Below are 19,892 nucleotides of genomic sequence, written 5' to 3' on the forward strand. Positions count from 1 at the left end.
AAGGAATATTGTGTTTGATGAACTGTATTTGTCCCTTGGAAAGCTGCACAGAATTTTATTAAATTTTTTTATATGCATGGTTGGCCTGGTCTTCTAACAGTCCACATTATGACATTCAGTGGTTGCCAGGGCCAAGTTCATCAATATCTATATTGCTTACCTTGTGACATTTATTGGGCTCCTCCTAACTTAAAGGGATTTATCAACCACACAGGACACATAATGCCTGAATTAATTAAGTGGCCGATTCTCAGTCAGGTAAATAATTGCTGCTAGAAACAAGCAGCCAAATCTCCCTGCCAGGTTAAATCTCCAGAAAGTGATAATTGAAAAACAGATTATAAAAAGGGAAAAATATTCCAGTTCTGAGCTATTTTTTGTAGAATTGAATACGACAGCCTAAGAGAGTGATGATATTCAGGAAATAATTCACACTTATTACTTATACTATTTATACCTATACTTCTTTAGGGTGGGACTACCCTGGGACTACATACTCGCAGCGGGCGTAGTGCAGCCGCCCCCTTAACTCCTTCGGCTCTCGCTCGGCTCCCGCGCTGTCTGTATACATTACCTGTCTCCTTGCTGCCCCGGGTCCCGACTTCCTGCTCTCCCACCCAGCCAATCAGTGGCTGTGGCTGGGCAACACACTGATTGGTTGGGCGGCAGAGCAGCAAGGAGAGAGGGAAATGTATATACAGACAGCGCGGGAGCCGAGAGGCAGCCGAAGGGGTTAAGGGGGCGGCTTTTGACCGCTGCAAGTATGTAGTCCCAGGGACCTGCCAGGACCTTAACTCATAGCGGATTTCACTTCTAATCTCGCAGAGAGATTTCCGCTGCGAGTCGGTACGTGTGAACCCACCCTAAAGGAGAAGCAGCTGGGGACCCGATGACCGGAGCAGCAGTATGCGCTGGAGCCAGGGAAGTAAGGGCATGTTATTTCTATCATACTCCCCCCCCCCCCCCCCCCCCACCAGCACTTGCTAAAAAAAATGGGTAAAGACAGACTTCTCCTTTAACTATACAACAGTAAGTATCTAATAATTGTATTTTATATTCATCATAAAGGGCTTTTCCGAGCTGTTGCCAGGTTGGACCTCGGCACCCCACCGGTTGGATATTGATGGCCTATACTGAGGATAGGCAATCAATAAAATAAATTTTAAAAAGTTGCAGAAAACCCTTGAACTTTAAGGATCAATGGTGGGATGTAAATTAAATTCCTTTCTCCCCTCCCTCCTTTTACCCAGCCGGATTTACAAAGAGGTGCATGCCTCTGCGACAGTTTACTCCTGTTTTGCAAATTACTTTGTTTTAAAAATCTTCTCCCAGTACTTATAAGCTGCTGTATGTCCTGTAGGAAGTGGTGTTTTCTTTCCAGTCTGACACAGTGCTCTCTGCTGCCACCTCTGTCCATGTCAGGAACTGTCCAGAGCTGGAAAAGTTTTCTATGGGGATTTGCTACTGCTCTGGACAGTTCCTGACATGGACAGAGGTGGCAGCAGAGAGCAGTGTGTCAGACTGGAAAGAATTCTCCGCTTCCTGCAGGACATAGTAGTAATTTTCAAATATGTATAACTTTCAGACATGTATAACAGTTGATTTTCAAAAAAAATCCTTCAAAGTACCTCTTTAACACCTACCTCTTAGTCTCTTATGATCACCTCTATGATGACATTGGTTTTATTACCTGACCTCCTACCATTAGTATTCTAATCTCTTCAATCATTTCTATAGCTCAGCTATTTTGGGCATCCATCTTGCTATTAGATATCTTACAGTATATGCATCAGTAGATGGTTGCTATGAGAAAGAAAGCAGTAATTTGTTTCAAAGTGCTAGTTATATATATATTCTCTGTCTGACTAATGGTTTCGTTTAGAGAATTCATATCGTATTAATAATTGCCATATAGTTTTAAAACATATTAATGTGGAGAAAATTTAATTTGTAATAGATCAACTAAAACAAAGGTTAATGGGTTGTGATAAAATGTCATTTAAAGGAGAAGTCTGGCGAAAATATTTATTAAAATATTGTATTGCCTCCCAAAAGTTATACAAATCACCAATATACACTTATTATGGGAAATGCTTATAAAGAGCTTTTTTTTCCCTGCACTTACTACTACATCAAGGCTTCACTTCCTGGATAACATGGTGATGTCACTTCCTGGATAACATGGTGATGTCACTTCCTGGATAACATGGTGATGTCATGACCCGACTCCCAGAGCTGTGCGGGCTGTGGCTACTGGAGAGGATGATGGCAGAGGGATGCTCAGTGTCCCTTCAGTACCCTGTGTCCCTCAGTGTCCCCCTGCCATCATCCTCTCCAGCAGCCACAGCCCGCACAGCTCTGGGAGTCGGGTCGTGACATCACCATTTTATCTAGGAAGTGACATCACCATGTTATCCAGGAAGTGACATCACCATGTAATCTAGGAAGTGACATCACCATGTTATCCAGGAAGTGACATCACCATGTTATCCAGGAAGTGACATCACCATGTTATCCAGGAAGTGACATCACCATGTTATCCAGGAAGTGAAGCCTTGATGCAGTAGTAAGTGCAGGGGGAAAAAAAATATGTGTGTTTCCTGTGTATATTGGTGATTTGTATAACTTTTGGTGTGCAATACAATACTTTAATAAAAATTTTCGTCAGACTTCCCCTTTAAAGGGGGAATGATGGTTCAGCCAACAGTTACCTCTCTTGGCTTTCCCTATACACGTGAACATTGGGCATGGCCAAATGTTTTTTCTATGGGGGTGGGAGGGGTAAACTGTAGCCAAAGAGCTCTGGCATAGGATTATCCCACTGAAATTTAAAGGGGTTATCCAGTGCTACATAAACATGGCCCCTTTCTCTCTAGGTCAGGTGTGGTTTGCAATTAAACTCCATTCACTTCAATAGAACTAGGTTACAGAACCTTCAACCGAACTGGAGACCAGAGTGGTGCTGACTCCTCTCCCCACCGACATCATCTCCATACACTTTATACTGCAGGCCGAACCTGACTTTAGTTTCTCCTGGAATTATAATATAGCACTTGATGGTGAATGTCATTCATTCTGTACATAATCAGAAAATAACTCCATACGGAATTAGAGGTTGTAAAGAGCCATATAACATTCCTTCCATGAGCTTTTATTAACATCATTATTTTTATTTTTTACATTTTGATTTTATAGAATGTTCCAGTTGCTATTATTATTCTTCTTGTTACATTTTTTGACACCTATAAATTATGAGTGTAGAGCACAATCTTTTTTTTTTTTTTTTTTTTTTTTTTTTTACCTGGGTCTAAACCAATAATCATACAGTTATAGCTGTAATATACGGTTTCATTCCGTTTTACTGTAAAAGTCATCACTAAAAACAAATCTCCCGTATCAGATCAGTGGGGATGAAACGGGTGAAAATGAAACAGTCATTCAAGAAGAAGAAAAAAAAACTTACAAGAAAAATTGTGAAAGTCGGGATTTCCCCCCCCCCCCCAGCATAAATTTAACCCCTTGTGGACCAAGAGTGTTTGATGCCTAAAGCACAAGTTTTGCTTTTTAAATGTTGCTTTCTTAGGCTATGTTCACACAACGTCAAAAATGGAGAAAAAACGTCCGATTTCCCTATTTAAAAAAACGTTCGTTTTTGCAGCAATTTAATTGACTTCAATGCAATTGCATTGAAGTCAATGGGAAGACGGACATCCTATGCACACAATGCATTGAAAAACGGACGTTTTGTCGCGGACGTCAAAGTAATGAACATGAACATTATTTTCGGACGTTTTTTGCAAATAGTGGACGTTTTTTATTAGTTGTTCACACACAGTTCTTCTTTTGTCACCGTTCTTTCTCCGTTTTTACTATTAAATTCAATGGATTTTTCAATTAAGCTGCATCCAAAGGGCAATTAGTAACCCCAAACTAAGATAATGTGCAAACACCCGTCATTGCACTAAGGGGATGCCAGGCTTTGAAAAACGTCCGTTATTTTAGACTCAAAATAACGGACGTCATTTTAAACATCATTTTTTTTTCTTCCCACTGTCTTTCTAATCACTTACAATTAGAGCTGATTTTTTTTTTTTTTACTTAGAAATTGTAAGAAATAGGATTTTTTTTTCTCATTGTTTTTCCATTTGAAAAAAAATAATCTTTCAACAAAAATAAATTCTTTAGTTCTTATGTCCAGAGTGATGGCATATAGATTCTAACCAAAAACAACGACATTGTCTCAGATTTACTATTCCAATCTAGACTAGTTTAGTGACGGCTTTTGAAACCCCTTTTCTCTTTTCTCAGATTTAATGATTGAAACCTAGCCAAAAATGTTTTTTCTTTCCCCACAAACATGTGTCAGCATCAAACGAACGATGAACAATTTCTCATTGGTCGTTTGATAGTTGCCTGCATTTACACAAAACAATTATTGCTTAAATTTAAACGCTATACTTAATAATTTGCATGATAACTGTCCTATGTAATAGGGCCCATAGGCAGTTTATGTACTTTAACTTTATTTTACTAATTGTATTTTAGAAAAACAAAACATGTTTTTGAACCATCATATTCTGACTTCTATAACTTCGTAATTTCTCAATTTATAGAGAGATTATTTTTCATGAATGAAGGGTTATTTTTTGCGCTATAATCTTTAGTTTTTAACTGTACCAGATTTGGGCATTTTATTTGTTTTTTTATTTCTTTTTATCTGATAGATAATATGACCAAAAATATACTATTCTGGCGTTTGGTATTGTTTTTTTGTGAGAATCATTCATGTTTTTTGTAATAATCCAGACAATTTCGCATTATTCAAAAAAATGTTTTGTGGGTTTTTGTTTATGTTTTTTATTTGAAAAATTGGAAAGGGGTTGATTTAAACTTTTAGGCTGGGTTCACACAGCGTATGACACTGCCCGTTCTGTGACACTGCCCGTTCTGAGTGTATACACTGGGCGGAATTCCATAGCAATGAAAGCAAGCAGCAATTTCATTAAATAACGGCCATGGTTGCAAAACTGCAATTACAGCCATTGTTTATTAAAATTATAGTTGTGTGAACTTAGCCTTAATAGGAAGGTATTTTGTACTTTTAGGCAATGTTCTCACACAGCATTTTTGCTTAGTATTTTGCAACTTAAAACAGGAGTGTATTGAAAACACAGAAAGGCTATGTTCACACATTGTTGAAACTGAGTGGATGGCCGTCATTCAATGACAAATAATTTTTGTTATTTTTAAAAAAACGTCCGTCCACTCAATTTCAACAGTGTGTGAACATAGCCTCTCTGTGTTTTCAATCCACTCCTGGTTTTGATTGCAAAATACTGAGGAAAATACTGAGCAAAAATACTGTGTGTGAACATAGCCTTTAAAACCTTTTTTTTTAAAAAATTTTGTACACTTTTTAAATCCACCAGGGGACTACAATATGCAATCATTAGATTGCATATTCTGATCAATTCTATGCCTCAGAATTGTGTAGAGAAAATTACTGCAGGGTTGTTTATATTACAATTTTTCTGTTGTATTTTTTTTATATTTTATTAACTGTTTTTGTTACTGAGGGTGAAATTTAAATATCCAATAGTTTTTTTATTGTATTACCTATTTTGTTTATGACTAAATTCACACAACGTATTTATTTAATTAATAACGGCTGTTTTTGCACATTGCATTGACTTCTATGACTTCTACACTTAGTATACACTCCGGCCAGAATTCCTTGAGGCTGCACCGAAAAACTGACATGTCAGTTTTGTGTGACCGCTATTCATTGAATAGCAGCCGCGCAAAACTGTTAATGCAGAAAATGTAAAGTGCGGCTCCGGCCGCACTTTACATTGTCGGCTATGTGTAATAGGAATGCAGGCACACCCAAAAAAGTCCGCATCCCAATAAGAAATTAAGGTCATTCGGCCAGAATGAACTTCACTGACACCGTCCGGGACTGGCATTTTTGCCATGAGTTGTGATGACTCTGGGGAAAATGCCTTCTGGTGGGGGTCCTGGAGCCGGTCACGCAGCACATCGCAGACACAGGGAAAGGTCAGCAATACTTGATTGTTATTTTCTCCCCTACTGCCTGTGTGATCTTTGATACGGCTGGATTTCTCTTGTAATTGCACATTAACAATAATTCAGGATATTTCATATGCAAAATAATAGTAAAATGCTATAATAAATTTTATTAAACTAAATAGCAAATCTAAAACCTGAGCATTGCCTCTGTGCACTAATATTTTAGGCCCTTTGACTTTTACTAGATGATTGGAAATCCCACAACTTCCCTTCTCACAGTAGGTTTTCTTTTTTCGTCAAGTGCATAATACTGCCAAAGCCTGATTAGTGTGGGAGGCGATGACTAACTTTGAAGGAATTTCCTCAGCTTAGAGGAATTTTGTACATGCAGATGATTGACAAGATTAAAGGGTTTAGCTATAGGGGGTACAGAGGTAGCAGTCACATCCGGCCCGGTCGATGGAGGAGTAAAAAGAGCCACTGCCACAATAACAAAACATCAGTATTATGATTGGCACATGTTGGCGGGAAGCCATGGTAAAGATTTTTCACTAGGACATAGGAGCTTTAAGTTAAGCTTTTTTAGATTTAAAGGGGTTTTCCCCACCTAGAAATGTTATTCTCACCTTCCCACAACCGTTTTACAATGTTTTCAACTTGCCTACTCTTTGGTCCCTGTACAGTATTACGCTATGTTCACACACACACTATATTTTCGTATACAGAGATATAAGTCCATTGCTGCCTAGGAATCCCGGCAGGAGCGTATACACATAGTATACATAGGCTGGGATCTCTCGCGGCGCCGCAAACAACTGACATGTCAGTTTTCTGCTGCTGCTATTCATTGAAAAAAAACTACTTAATTATGGGAATACCCTCTTTAGTTTAAAGGGTTTCTGGCGAGAGAAGACGGCTAAAGCCTTCTGCTCGCCAATGCTAACCCCCCCCCCCTTCTTTCCGGATGAAAGGCCCTATTACACAAAACTATTATTGGCCGCATTTAGCCAATATCAGCCGCTACGGCCGATAATCACCTTAATAATAGAAGGCAATGATCAGCCGACATGAACTATGTTGGCCTATTGTTGCTGTCGTTTGTCCTTCAACATGTTGAAAGACAAACGACTAATATAGCAGCGATCTGCTGCCGTTACACCGTGGAAGAGGAGCGGCGGCAGCAGACTGCAGCTATCTTCTAAGCGCTGCCCGGACAATCAAGAGATCACCCAGGTAACCCTCCCTCCACTCACCCCCTTGCTGCCAACGCGTGTAATAGTGCCAGAAGCGAGTGGGGAATGAGGAGCAAATGAGCGCTGACAGCGCTCGTTTGCCCCTCTCCGTCGTCCTGTGTAATAGGGGCTTTACTTTCAAGCTATATTGTGTTGTAGCTGACACAATGTCCCCATGTCTTATGTCTGTGCTTATGCTAATAGGTATCAGAATAGACATTAGGCAAGGCTCAGCATTGCTTGAGGAGCCCTGCAGTTCTCAACACAGCGGTCACTTCTTACTGTGTCACCTCTTACTGCTGCGACTCATGAACTTTAGTGACCTTTTGTGGTTTTCAACCGTTTCTCCTTCACAGGTAACAGAAGGTAAAGAACCTAAAACTGAATACTAAAAATACCACCTAAGCTAAATGAATGTCCATATGTCCAGCAGGTAGAGGTCGGGCGGGTGGTACAGAAAGCAGCTTAATGATGTTGTCCGACAAAAAAATCTTACATAATCTTTTTCATTTTTTTTTTTAATTTTCCAGACAGCCCCTTTAATTTAGTTAAAAAAAAGTGAAATACTAGTTAGATAGTAAAAGCCTGACTGTTTCCACCTCTAGCTGTCTCTACAACGGCAGCTGAGAAAGAAAAAAAGGACCTGATCTCTGATCCAGTTATATTGAACCAGTAGACTAGTCTACATCAGTCCATGCATATTTACACCAGACAGCAGCATGGAAAACTCTGGTTTTAAAGTGTTTGTTGGATTAAATAATGCTACCTTTTAAACAGATCATTGTAAATTTTCTCATTTTTCTAAGTTTAAAGGGGTTGTCCAATGAAAATCTTTTTCTTTCAAATCAACTGGTGTCAGAAAAATATATAGATTTGTAATTTATTTCTATTCCCATACTTATTAGCTGCTGTATGTCATGCAGGAAATGTTTTATTTTCAGTCTGACACACTGCTCTTTGCTGACATCTCTGGCGAGACAGGAGCTGTCCAGAGCAGGAGAGGTTTTCTATGGCGATTCATAAAAACCCAAGACAGAGTTCCTGTCTTGGCCAGAGATGTCAGCAGAGAGCACTGTGTCAGACTGAAAATAAAACATTTTCTGCATGACATACAGCAGCTGATAAGTATAGGAAGACTTGAGATATTTCAATAGAAGTAAATTATAGATCTATATAACTTTTTGATATCAGTTGATTTGAAACAAAAAGATTTTCGTTGTACAACCTCTTTAATCAGAAGGAATTCATGTCTAATGGCCCTATTTCACGAGACGATTATCGTTCGCATAATCGTTAACGATAAAACGATCCATATTGCGAAAAACCTGAAATCGTTTACCTATTTACATGGAATGATAATCGTTACTTATCATCGTTCTTGCGGTCGTCTTGTCGTCGCTATTGCGTTTGTCACTACTGTGAATGACCGAACGACATCTTATTCAGTGCGAACGATTTGCGAACGAGCAACGATAAAAATAAGTCCAGGTCTTATTAAACGATCAACGATTTCTCGTTAGGTCGTTAATCGTTAACTGCTTTTCATTAAAACGATTATCGTTTAGATTCGAACAATTTAACGATAATCTGAACGATAATCGTCCTGTGGAATAGGGCCCTAAAGCTAGTTGCCCTTTCATGCGACGTTCACCTGTTACGTTCCATCAGACTGTAAGGCGGAAACTATTCTGGCTGTGCGGTGTATTCATCTCCTGATAAATCTAGGCCAGTATGGAGAGTTTCCAGTATCAGTTACCTGCACATCAGTCTGTGAGGCTACAATTTCCGTCCGCACACCATACACAGGTGTCAGATTCAGAATGTGCAATGTATCCCTCTAATTCACTAAACTCATCGTGAAGCAGTTTCTGGCACAAAGGCAGATACCGTATATTCACACTTATTGTGGGCTTATGCATTTTACGCTATGGCTACACTCTGCATTTAAAGGAGTATTTCGGCATATTTTTTTTTTTTTACATTTATTTATATTTCTTTAAAATACTTAGCTGTCGCCAATGGCTGCGTTGAGAACTACAGGGCTGCACAAGCCCTGGTCACAGCAACGTTACATTTGCATGTAATGCTAGCAATATTGAGCCTCACCTGATATTAGCATTGGAACAAACATAACACTTGGGGAAGCTGTCTGTGTCAAGAGCGCTGGAGCAGAGGAAGTGCAGATTGACAGTTTTCCTCCCTCACTTTGCTGTACTGTGTTACATCTGACACAGACTGTGTCCCCATGTCTAATGTCTGTCCTTATGCTAATAGGTATTAGAATAGACATTGGGTAAGGCTCAGCATTGCTTTAGGAGCCCTGCAGTTCTCAACACAGCCATTGGTGGCAGCGGTCTCCTCTTACTGTGTCACCTCTTACTACTGCGACTCATAAACTTTAGTGACCTTTGTGGTTTTCAACCGGTTCTCCTTCACAGGTAACAGAAGGTAAAGAACCTAAAACTAAATACTAAAAATACCACCTAAGCCTAATAGTCGATTACAAGAAATGAGCAATGGATTTCATATCTCCCCGATCCTGCATGAGACAGCGAATTGAATGTCCATATCAGATCAGCAGGTAGATATTGGAGTAAGGACATTTTGCTTACTTAGATAAAATTGCAAGCACTAGTTAAAAAATGTGTTCTTGACGTCAGTAAGAAGAAGAACTTGCTATTATTATTATTGTATAGTTTCATGATTTTTACTTATTTGGGATTTGCCTGATCCTTCCCCATCACTGGACTCCATAGAGCTTGAGGAATTCTAAGGCTATGTGCACACATAGTTTTATGAGGCTCAATTTAAACCTAAAAAACCTTATTCTATTGGCAAAATTAATCTAAAAATTTAGAGCTTTCTTTGCATTTTTGGGACTTTTTTTATCAGACATTTTTATCCCTTCTTCCTAAATGTTAAAGGGTTGTCAGGGACATTATATTTTCTATCCATGGCTGGATTAAAAAAAAATATATATATTTATTCACAGACTCTGGTGTCCCCTCCCACGGCGCCCAGTCTGACCTCCCAGTCCCCTGTTCTTCACGGCTTGTTCTTGCTTCCAAAAGAAGGAACTGCCTGCTCATCCAATCACTGGCAGAGGTGGGACACTGCTGCCACTTAGATGCAGGATGAAGCTATAATTAGTAGGAGACCCGATTATGTAAGTCCAGAACCGTTGGGGGACTTGGGTAGGTGAGTATTTTATTTTTTTAATAAATAATCCCAGCTATATCTATAAATGTAATATCTCTGGAAAAACCCTTTAAAACACAAACATTTGTGAAGCAACCCTTTTTTTTTTTTTTGGACCATTTGTTACCTTTTTTCTTCTATGTATTACTCATTAAAATTGCCAAAATGTTAGAAAAAAAGTTTAAAGTAATAAAGACATCTCAAAAGCAATCACCTAATTGTACGTCCATGATTATACCTGTACAATGAAACAAAAATACATGTGAGCTAACAGATGTTTTCCCATCAAATGTAAAGCTATTCAATGGGAAAAAAACAATGTTTTTGAAATGTTTTTTGAACTTTTATAGTGGATTTTTGTTTTTACATTTTACACATCAAAATGAGTCCCTTGTAACAAAGCCTAATAGGTGGGATCTCATGTAAGGGTACATTCACACATGCAGGAGCTGCAGCTAATTTAATGCTTTGTTTACTACTTTAGTAACATTCATATCTGCAGCTTTAAATCTGCTGCAGATCCAATGTGTGTGAGTGTTTCCTACATGTAGATTTGGGATGCTTGATAAAGGATCCGGAACGGTTTTGCATGATCACTTACCATCAGCCAGTATTAAGGAAGAATATTCTGGGTTACTTACCATTCTCAGAGTATTTTTACACATGTACAGAGGAAACCACTGCACTTCTGTAAACTCAATTTCAGAATTTAGTTCCCCCAACAGGAACTCTTTAGTATAAGCTGTGACACCTGACAACTGCATATTTCTCAAGTCACTTTATTCTATATAAAAAGTGTTGTAGTACACACTTTAAATATACACTGCTGCATAAACAAGTAAATGTCTGATTATATTATATCTCTATAGAAAGTCCGAATTATTTGTTCTGTTACCAAGATCCAAATAACCTAATTAAAAAAAAAAATTATAGAAATTCTGGCTCCAGCAGCCACCACTAGGGGGAGCTTTAGATTCCAGTGAATACTGTCTCTATTATTGAGTTCAAAATAGCAATATGGAGCTGTGCATAAGTAAAATAGAAGCTGATTTACAAGATTTATTTATATATATGTGATATCTCTTGAAATGTACGTGTGACCTGATTTGCAAACCTTTTAATGTTAACTGGACTTCCTAGTCTAGGTGATTAAATCCTACGTTTCCAATATGAATGTAATATTCTCTAAACTTTGTACATCACACACGTATTTCCCTGAGTGCCAAATTATAATAAAAAAAAGACAGATCAAATATTGAGTATTGAACGCCCTGATAGAATTACCTCTTCCTCATTTCCGTCTAACAATTGGCTTGATAAACGGACCTTATTGTATTGTAGTCAGAGTTTCACACGGCGGAGCAATGGCTTTGTTCGCGGCTATATTAACCCGCCTCTTTTCATCTTTCATTTTCGGCGGGCTCAGACATTGAGGGCTCAGTGAAGCATGCCCACATCAGGTTTTCAGAGCAAACTGATCAGTGCTAGTTAGGGCGGGCTCATTAACCGTTCTTTTCTCAGCCTCTTAATCAAAGCCAGGGGAAAGCATCCGGCTGTCCTCGTGAGCACAAATACATTTCTGGAGAAGTCATGCGAGAAACATGAAGGGGTGAGGGGGGGTAAGGAAGCAAATAGACGCCGGTAATGGTTGTTTAATCAGGCACCAGGCGTTGGGCTAGATTGCTGCCGGGCCCCCAGGCTCAGGCAAAGATACTCATCCCCTAATGAAAGGGGACAACTCTCTTAAAACATTTTTGGAAGAAACTGAATAGGGAATAAAGAGCTTTCCGGAAACTCTCCCATGACACAGATTGTGCGACAGAACGGCAAGTAGCCGAAAGCCAGGGCCTACATATTGCAACAGGAGGATGTTTAACCCTTTGCACGGCTTCATACTGGGAAGCAGGTGCACAGGTGCCATGCTGGGAGAAACATCTGGGAAAACAGAGCTGGAAGCTAGATTGTAATTATCCTTATGTACTGTATATTAGCACTGGTGTCAATTATTAGGGCTGTAGGGGTGCTATATAAAAGGAGTGCAAGAGATAGATAGATAGATAGATAGATAAATAGATAGATGATAAATAGATAAAAAATAGATAGATAATTAGATAGATAGATAGATGATAGATGATATATAGATGATAGATAGATAGATAGATAGATAGATAGATAGATAGATAGATAGGAGATAGATAGATAGATAGATAGATAGATAGATAGATATTGATGGATAGATAGATAGATATTGATAGATAGATATTGATGGATAGATAGATATTAATGGATAGATAGATAGATAGATAGATAGATAGATAGATAGATAGATAGATAGATAGATAGATAGATAGGAGATATATAGATATTGATGGATAGATAGATCAGGTATAACAGGAACGGCAGCCTAGATGTAAAAAATCTTGTTGGTGGGTGCCAGTAATGTACACAAGGGAACGACTTGTGTATAGTAGCTATACAGTCTAGGTAAATCACTGCGGCACTCCAAATGCGATCAAACAAATTGATTTTTTTTTTTTCTCACAGGTGCGACGTTTCACTCTTACAATCAGAGCTTTCTCAAGCTTGCTTGAGAAAGCTCTGATTGTAAGAGCTAAACGTGTCACCTGTGGGAAAAATAAATCAATTTGTTTGATCGCATTTGTAGTGCCGCAGTTATTTAGGTGGGCTAAATAGATAGATAGATAGATAGATAGATAGATGGATAATTGATAGATAGATAGATAGATAGATAGATAGATAGATAGATAGATAGACACAGATTTTATATAGATCCACAGCACTCCAATCCAATCCAGGCTTGAAAATGGTGGCGTGATGCCACTGAAACGTTGCGCTTGGAGGTTTTGCACTATGTTTTAAAAATAAAAGCACAGCTACCCACTTGAACTTGGATTGGAGTACCGTCAATTCTTTACAATATATATACACTTTGATCCATAACCAAGATCTAGGTGCGCAGACACTGAAAGTTTACTGAATGAGTGCTGCTCCTCTCTTCCTCGAAAGATAGATAGATAGATAGATAGATAGATAGATAGATAGATAGATTCTTGCGCTTGCTTGCTCTGAAATATTGGGCCGTCTAAAACGGCCCTAATCCAGTTGAGCATCCAAGTGTCATGGCGATGGTGCTGAGAAGGATGACATATATATACAGGGTGCTCATAAGAGAGAGGACAGAGACTTTGTCCCAGCTTATATGGGAGAAAGGAGACACATTGGACAATGCAGGACTGAGTCATTGTGTGGAGCCGGGTAGTGAGAAAATAGCTATAGATTTGGCAGCCACCAAACACACCGGTGGTGCAATACCTTATAGCTTATGGTGATAGTTATGGAATGTACCACACTCCCTGTTATTGAGCAGCAAAGCACATGGTACTATATGCATCACCGCTTGCCCTATCTTGGCTGGCATCTCTCACATGTAGTGAGTGGTGATACATGCAGAACTATGTGTATCATAGCATAGTGTACATTTCCTGGGCTGTGATAGTAAATAGTGACAATAAAAGCTCTAGGAATATGGTTGTTGGTGGTATACGCCATAGATTAGGGATGGGGAACTTTTGGCCCTCCAGCAGTTGCAAAACTACAATTCCCAACATGCCTGGACAGCCCAAGCTAAAGCTTCGGCTGTCCAGGCATGATGGGAATTGTAGTTTTGCAACCACTGAAAGTACTAAGGTCCCCCATCCCTGCCATAGATAGAAGTTGAAGACCCTGCTCTTGGCCAGATTGTGGAAATAGGTCTCTGTGTGGTATCTCCATGTTTTGGAGCTTGTGTATAATAACGTGGCATCGCAGAAAGCCACCTGTCACACTACCCTTGTGTACTGCGCCATACTGTAAGATAAGTAACCAGCTAAAGAAGCAACCATCAAAAGTGTTAACTGAATAGTACAGTGTTATATGGTTGACGCAAGTTAGTTACATAAAGAAAGCAATCTGTTCAACTGCAGCATCAGCGTCATCCTCGTCTTCATCTTCACCCCCCCCCCCCCCCCCCAACATACTTAATTCATTATGGGAAAAAATTAAAAGAAGGGACTTATTAACATAAGGGACATAAGTCTATTAAGAATGCAGCACCGAGCAAATCTGGAGACCGTGGATCAGCTTTAAAGACAGTATCCAGTGGAGATCCTTACAAAGCATCTGTGAGTAGGCAATGACAAAGTTACATAACACAAAGCAGCTTTCATCTGTGCTCGACTACACTTAAGATCAAATGCTTGTTATTTTTACGATCAAAAGTGATTTCTTTTTCATGTAATATCAAAGTTAAAAAAAAAACTAGTGCACTAAGCACTTGTAAAAGAATGCTACAACGTGAAATGTACAAGACTGTGGTGTGGCCCTCTAACAATGGGACATCCCGGTATCCTATGTATATTCCCACCAGGGAGAACTGGAAGAAGAATGTGCGTCTGAAGATTCAACAAGCGCCATCTGTTTCTTTTCTTTATTCTATTATGTGTGTTGTAAGCAGTAAGGTACTACCTATAGGCTATATTTATACGTCATTTTTGGACATGTATTTGGATGGTCGGCATTTTGAGGCAAAAATACAGCTGTATTTTGATAATTACGACCGTAATTAGCAAAACACGGCCGTATTTAGCAAAATATGTTTAGTAAAAAAAATATATATATGTTGTGTGAACATAGCCATAAACATAGTGGAGATGTATTGTTATAGATCAGTCATGTGAAACTCTGGCCCGTCGTGCCATTATCATTATTTTTGGCCTGCCAGGCAATTCAGAGTTTCAATTGCACCTGGCCCGCCATGGCTACTATATAAGAGACTACAGGGGAGGGCTGGCTACTATATGAGACTACTGGGGAGGGCTGGCTACTATATAAGAGACTATAGGGGAGGGCTGGCTACTATATGAGACTACTGGGGAGGGCTGGCTACTATATAAGAGACTATAGGGGAGGGCTGGCTACTATATGAGACTATGGGAGAAGGCTGGCTACTATATAAGAGACTATGGGGAGGGCTGGCTACTATATGAGACTATTGGGGAGGGCTGGCTACTATATAAGAGGCTATGGGGAGGGCTGGCTACTATATGAGACTACGGGGGAGGGCTAACTACTATATATGAGACTATGGGGGAGGGATGGCTACTATATGAGACTATTGGGGAAGGGCTAACTACTATATATGAGACTATGGGGAGGGCTGGCTACTATAGAAGAGACTATAGGGGAGGGCTGGCTACTATTTAAGAGACTATTGGGGAGGGCTGGCTACTATATGAGACTATTGGGGAGGGCTGGCTACTATATGAGGCTATGGGAGAGGACTGGCTACTATATAAGAGAATATGGGGAGGGTTGGCTACTATATAAGATAATATGGGGAGGACTGGCTACTATATAAGATAATATGGGGAGGGCTGGCTACTATATAAGAGACTATGGGAGGGCTGGCTACTATATGAGACTATTGGGGAGGGCTGGCTACTATATGAGACTACTGGGGAGGGCTGGTTAGTATATAAGAGACTATGGGGGGGGCTGGCTACTATATAGGAGACTATGGGGAGGGCTGGCTACTATATGAGACTACTGGGGAGGCCTGGCTACTATATGAGACTATTGGGGAGGGCTGGCTACTATATAAGAGACTATTGTGGAGTGCTGGCTACTATATAGGAGACTATGTGGGAGGGCTGGCTACTATATAGGAGACTATGAGGGAGGGCTGGCTACTATATGAGACTGTGGGGGAGGGCTGGCTTCTATATAAGAGGCTATGGGGGAGGGCTGGCTACTATATGAGACTGTGGGGGAGGGCTGGCTTCTATATAAGAGGCTTTGGGGGAGGGCTGGCTACTATATGAGACTGTGGGGAGGGCTGGCTTCTATATAAGAGGCTTTGGGGGAGGGCTGGCTACTATATAGGAGACTATGGGGAAGGGCTTGCTACTATATGAGACTGTGGGGGAGGGCTGGCTACTATATAAGAGACTGTGGGGGAGGGCTGGCTACTATATAAGAGACTGTGGGGGAGGGCTGGCTACTATATAAGAGACTATTTGGGAGGGCTGGCTACTATATGGGAAAGTTGGGGGGCTGGCTACTATTTGGGCACTATTTAAAGGGCTGGCTAATATGTGGGGAAATTTTGGGTGGATTGGCTATTATATGGGCTGGGGTTTTATCATGTCATGTCATTTATCATAGTGCACGGGGCTGGGAGAAGCACGCTGCTCTGACAGCACCGTGGCATTTGCGCTTCAATAGGTAATAGGTTGGCTATTGGTGGACTGTGTATTTGAGTTTGACACCTCTGTTATAGATGGTCCAGATTCTGGTGTAATATGTGCAAAAAACACCAACTTTTGCACCCAACAAAGGGGTGTGACTTATCAAAGAAGTGAGACTTTACTGGAAAAGAGCATAGCTTAAAGGTGTGATCAAGTGTTACAATTTGGGCATACAATGCTAGCAGAAACTAAACCAATTTAGAATTGATCCAAACTTCGAGGAAAAAGTTGACAATTGTGCTATGAAATCAACTTTAAAGGGGTTTGTCACCAACAAGTGGTAGTAGTCTGAATGCTGAGACTTTAGCTGATCACGAGAACAGGAGTATGGTTTCCGCCAGGATGGTTGAACATGCGCGATATCACTCCATTCAGTTCAATGGGTCTGATGAAGATGGGCATGCACAATGTAAAATGGATTGGTAGCTGCTCCATTTAAACAGCGGGATACAGGACCCCAATTCTCATGATCAGTAGGGGGTCCCAGCTGTCAGACCCTACTATCAGACTCATCACCTGTTCTATTATAGTATTACTCCTTAGATTTGTGCTCTTTATTACTTTGCACACACTTTATATTCCTGTTTCGCCTCTTTGCAGCTTGGAGGATGGAGGCCCGTGCGCTCTATGATTTCAGTGCATCCGGGGAGGATGAGCTCAGTTTCAAAAAAGGAGATATATTAAAGGTATGTAAGAATTGGCTTGCATTGATTAGATTGTTATTATAGGCTACACAAATAAGTTCTACAGGATTGTAAACCAATTGGTACCAATGGACGGATCATAAGCCAATGTACAATAATCCTAACTCCAGCACGGCAAGCATCCACCACTCCTTCAAAGCTCCATAGATCTGGATATCTATATGGTCCTGCAAGCACACTTCGGGAAAGGGCAGAGGTCATACACTATCCAGGAGACTGTGCAGGAAATATCTCTATCAATGTTGAACTATATCAATGCCAAATGAAAGGAAATATGTGGGTGGGGCCTCGCGACCTATGTGTCACATCGCTCCGCCCTTAGCGCCACTTAACCCTGCCCCCATCAGTGATGTAATTGTTGCATAGGCCCCGCCCACTAAGCAGCCATTGAAAGGGCCTTCTAAAGCTCTATGCCCCACCCCCCTAGATTGTCCCACACCAATGGCTGCTGAGGGGGCCGGGCCTATGTGGCGATAATATCACGGATGGGGCGGGGCAAAGTGGCACTAGGGGCGGAGTGATGTGGCACACAGGCCGCGAGGCCCCACCCACATATACCAATCCACAGGTGATAAAAACGACTTTTTACCAGAACAAGCACCAAGCACAAGCAGAACAAGCATGACGTACAATATAAAATAAGTAATGAAAGCTGTAACATTTACCCTTTACACCTGTGGAGAGCAGTCAAAATGCAAAAAGGGTGTGACAGTGTCACTTTAACTTTTAAAATTTGCAGGTGAAATGTCAGGTAGCCCTGATACCCCATTACTGCCTTTCGGAAGTCTTTGACTCTCTAATGTTCACAGATGTTTCCTGGTTACTGAAACCTGTTGTTGGGAATTGCCCACTTAGCTGGTCATGGATCAAGGCAGGTCACCACTACAGTCAGTGATTATTTAAGCAGGCAGTCGCTGGAGGAATGACATGTCACTGGGACCAGGAGGGGGTAGTGGGCATTTAGGACAATTGGAACAGTGGTGGCATGGGATCAGGGCAGGGCAGGTGAGTATGCTTTATTGTTTAATCCCATAGCACCTTGACTCAATTTAAAATATTTATTTGGAAGAAAAGAAATTTCTACTTCTCCTTAACCATTTCTAAGCAGTACTACAGATTATAAGGGGACAAGAAGGGGTAAAACACTAGGAAAGCAGAGCTATGAAAAGTAGAAGTATATCAACTTTCACCCACCAATCTATTATTGTATGAATTATCTAAATGGAAGGTAGCACTCATCCAGATGAAACAAAGCTAGCTTCCTAGTGCCACCTGGGATAGAGTCAATGTCTGACCCATATACATGACCAGGGGCTTACAGCAAAACCAGGATCATCTCCTAGAAACAAGAGGGCCAAGCAGTAGTGAGCTGTTCTTCAGTACAGAGCGGCTGTCATCTAGGTAAGAGGTCTTGGACATGGACTGAGTGGGTAGTGTGTTTCCTTGAGCCTATCCAGCCAACCAGTATCTAAAAAAATCAAATAGGTGTCTGTCTACATCTTCCGTGAAGATCAAGATGTTCTCAGAACAATGGACAGGCCATGCTAGAATCTGGACCTTGTTGAAGAATGTGTTTGAGATTACTTGAATAGTGAGAAACACCAGTTAAACTTTTTTTTTTTTTATCAATTTCCAAGAGGAATAACCAAGGGGTGGTACAACACAGAGTTCTACGAGGAAAGCAATTGCATCGTAAAGCAGGGGTGTTGGGAGAGCAGACAGGTCCTCTTTAAAGGGATTGTATGAGCAGAAAATGGCCGATGCCTTCTGCTCCCCAGTACTTACTTGCATTCTTGGAAGCATAGCTTTCGAAACATGAGGGGGGTGGGTGTAAGTCCTGGTCATCTTGTGGGGACGTGGTTTCACCCAGATGTGATGATTGGCGCTTACACCCACCCGCTTACAATTCAAGAAGCTAGACTTTCAAGGCACAGTAAGAGCAGAACCCCTTGCACCCCTTTTAAAAGGGGTTTTCTGGGCAAAACGCCCTGCACCCCCCATTAATCAGCTGTTCAGCCTCTGTACTACACAGTAAATGGGGTCGGAAACAGTTGTCTCTGTTCAATGTTTAGTGGCCGCACCTGCTTACTGCAGCTTAGGTGCTATTCACTTGAATGGGAGCTGAGCTGCAGTTACGTATCACCACCACTACACAGTGAATGGGCACATCTGCTTCTAGCCCCATTCAATGTGTAGTGCGGGCGCTGAATAGCTGATCGGTGGATGGGCCAGGTATCAGCAACCAGGTGATCAGCTATGCAGTATTTTTTTGCCTGGAAAACCCCTTTAAGCCTGTCCATTGTAACCCAGTGGTTAAGGTTACCTATATTACATAGGATTAAAGTTGTGTGCATGAGTGTTACAGACCATCATGTGCTGAGCTGGAGTCTGGGGAGGCTGCGGCTTTCAGACAAGCGTGTGGC

The 19,892-nt window shown here is 40.7% G+C and overlaps 1 protein-coding gene across 3 annotated transcripts in view; it reads left to right on the forward strand.

Annotated features, from left to right (window-relative positions):
- The window catches only part of GRAP2 (GRB2 related adaptor protein 2), a 143,115-nt gene that overhangs the window by 53,630 nt on the left and 69,593 nt on the right, over window positions 1–19,892 (forward strand). For 2 of the 3 annotated variants that reach the window (XM_069968885.1, XM_069968883.1), the window contains exon 2: window positions 17,366–17,451. In XM_069968885.1, the coding sequence (XP_069824986.1) occupies window positions 17,374–17,451 (78 nt within the window). In that variant the 5' untranslated portion in view covers window positions 17,366–17,373. Of the gene's footprint in view, window positions 1–825; window positions 926–17,365; window positions 17,452–19,892 lie in introns of all 3 variants that reach the window. The other variant, XM_069968884.1, reaches the window with a different exon arrangement.

Source organism: Dendropsophus ebraccatus, chromosome 4 (genome assembly GCF_027789765.1).
Source record: "Dendropsophus ebraccatus isolate aDenEbr1 chromosome 4, aDenEbr1.pat, whole genome shotgun sequence".
Classification (NCBI taxonomy): domain Eukaryota; kingdom Metazoa; phylum Chordata; class Amphibia; order Anura; family Hylidae; genus Dendropsophus; species Dendropsophus ebraccatus.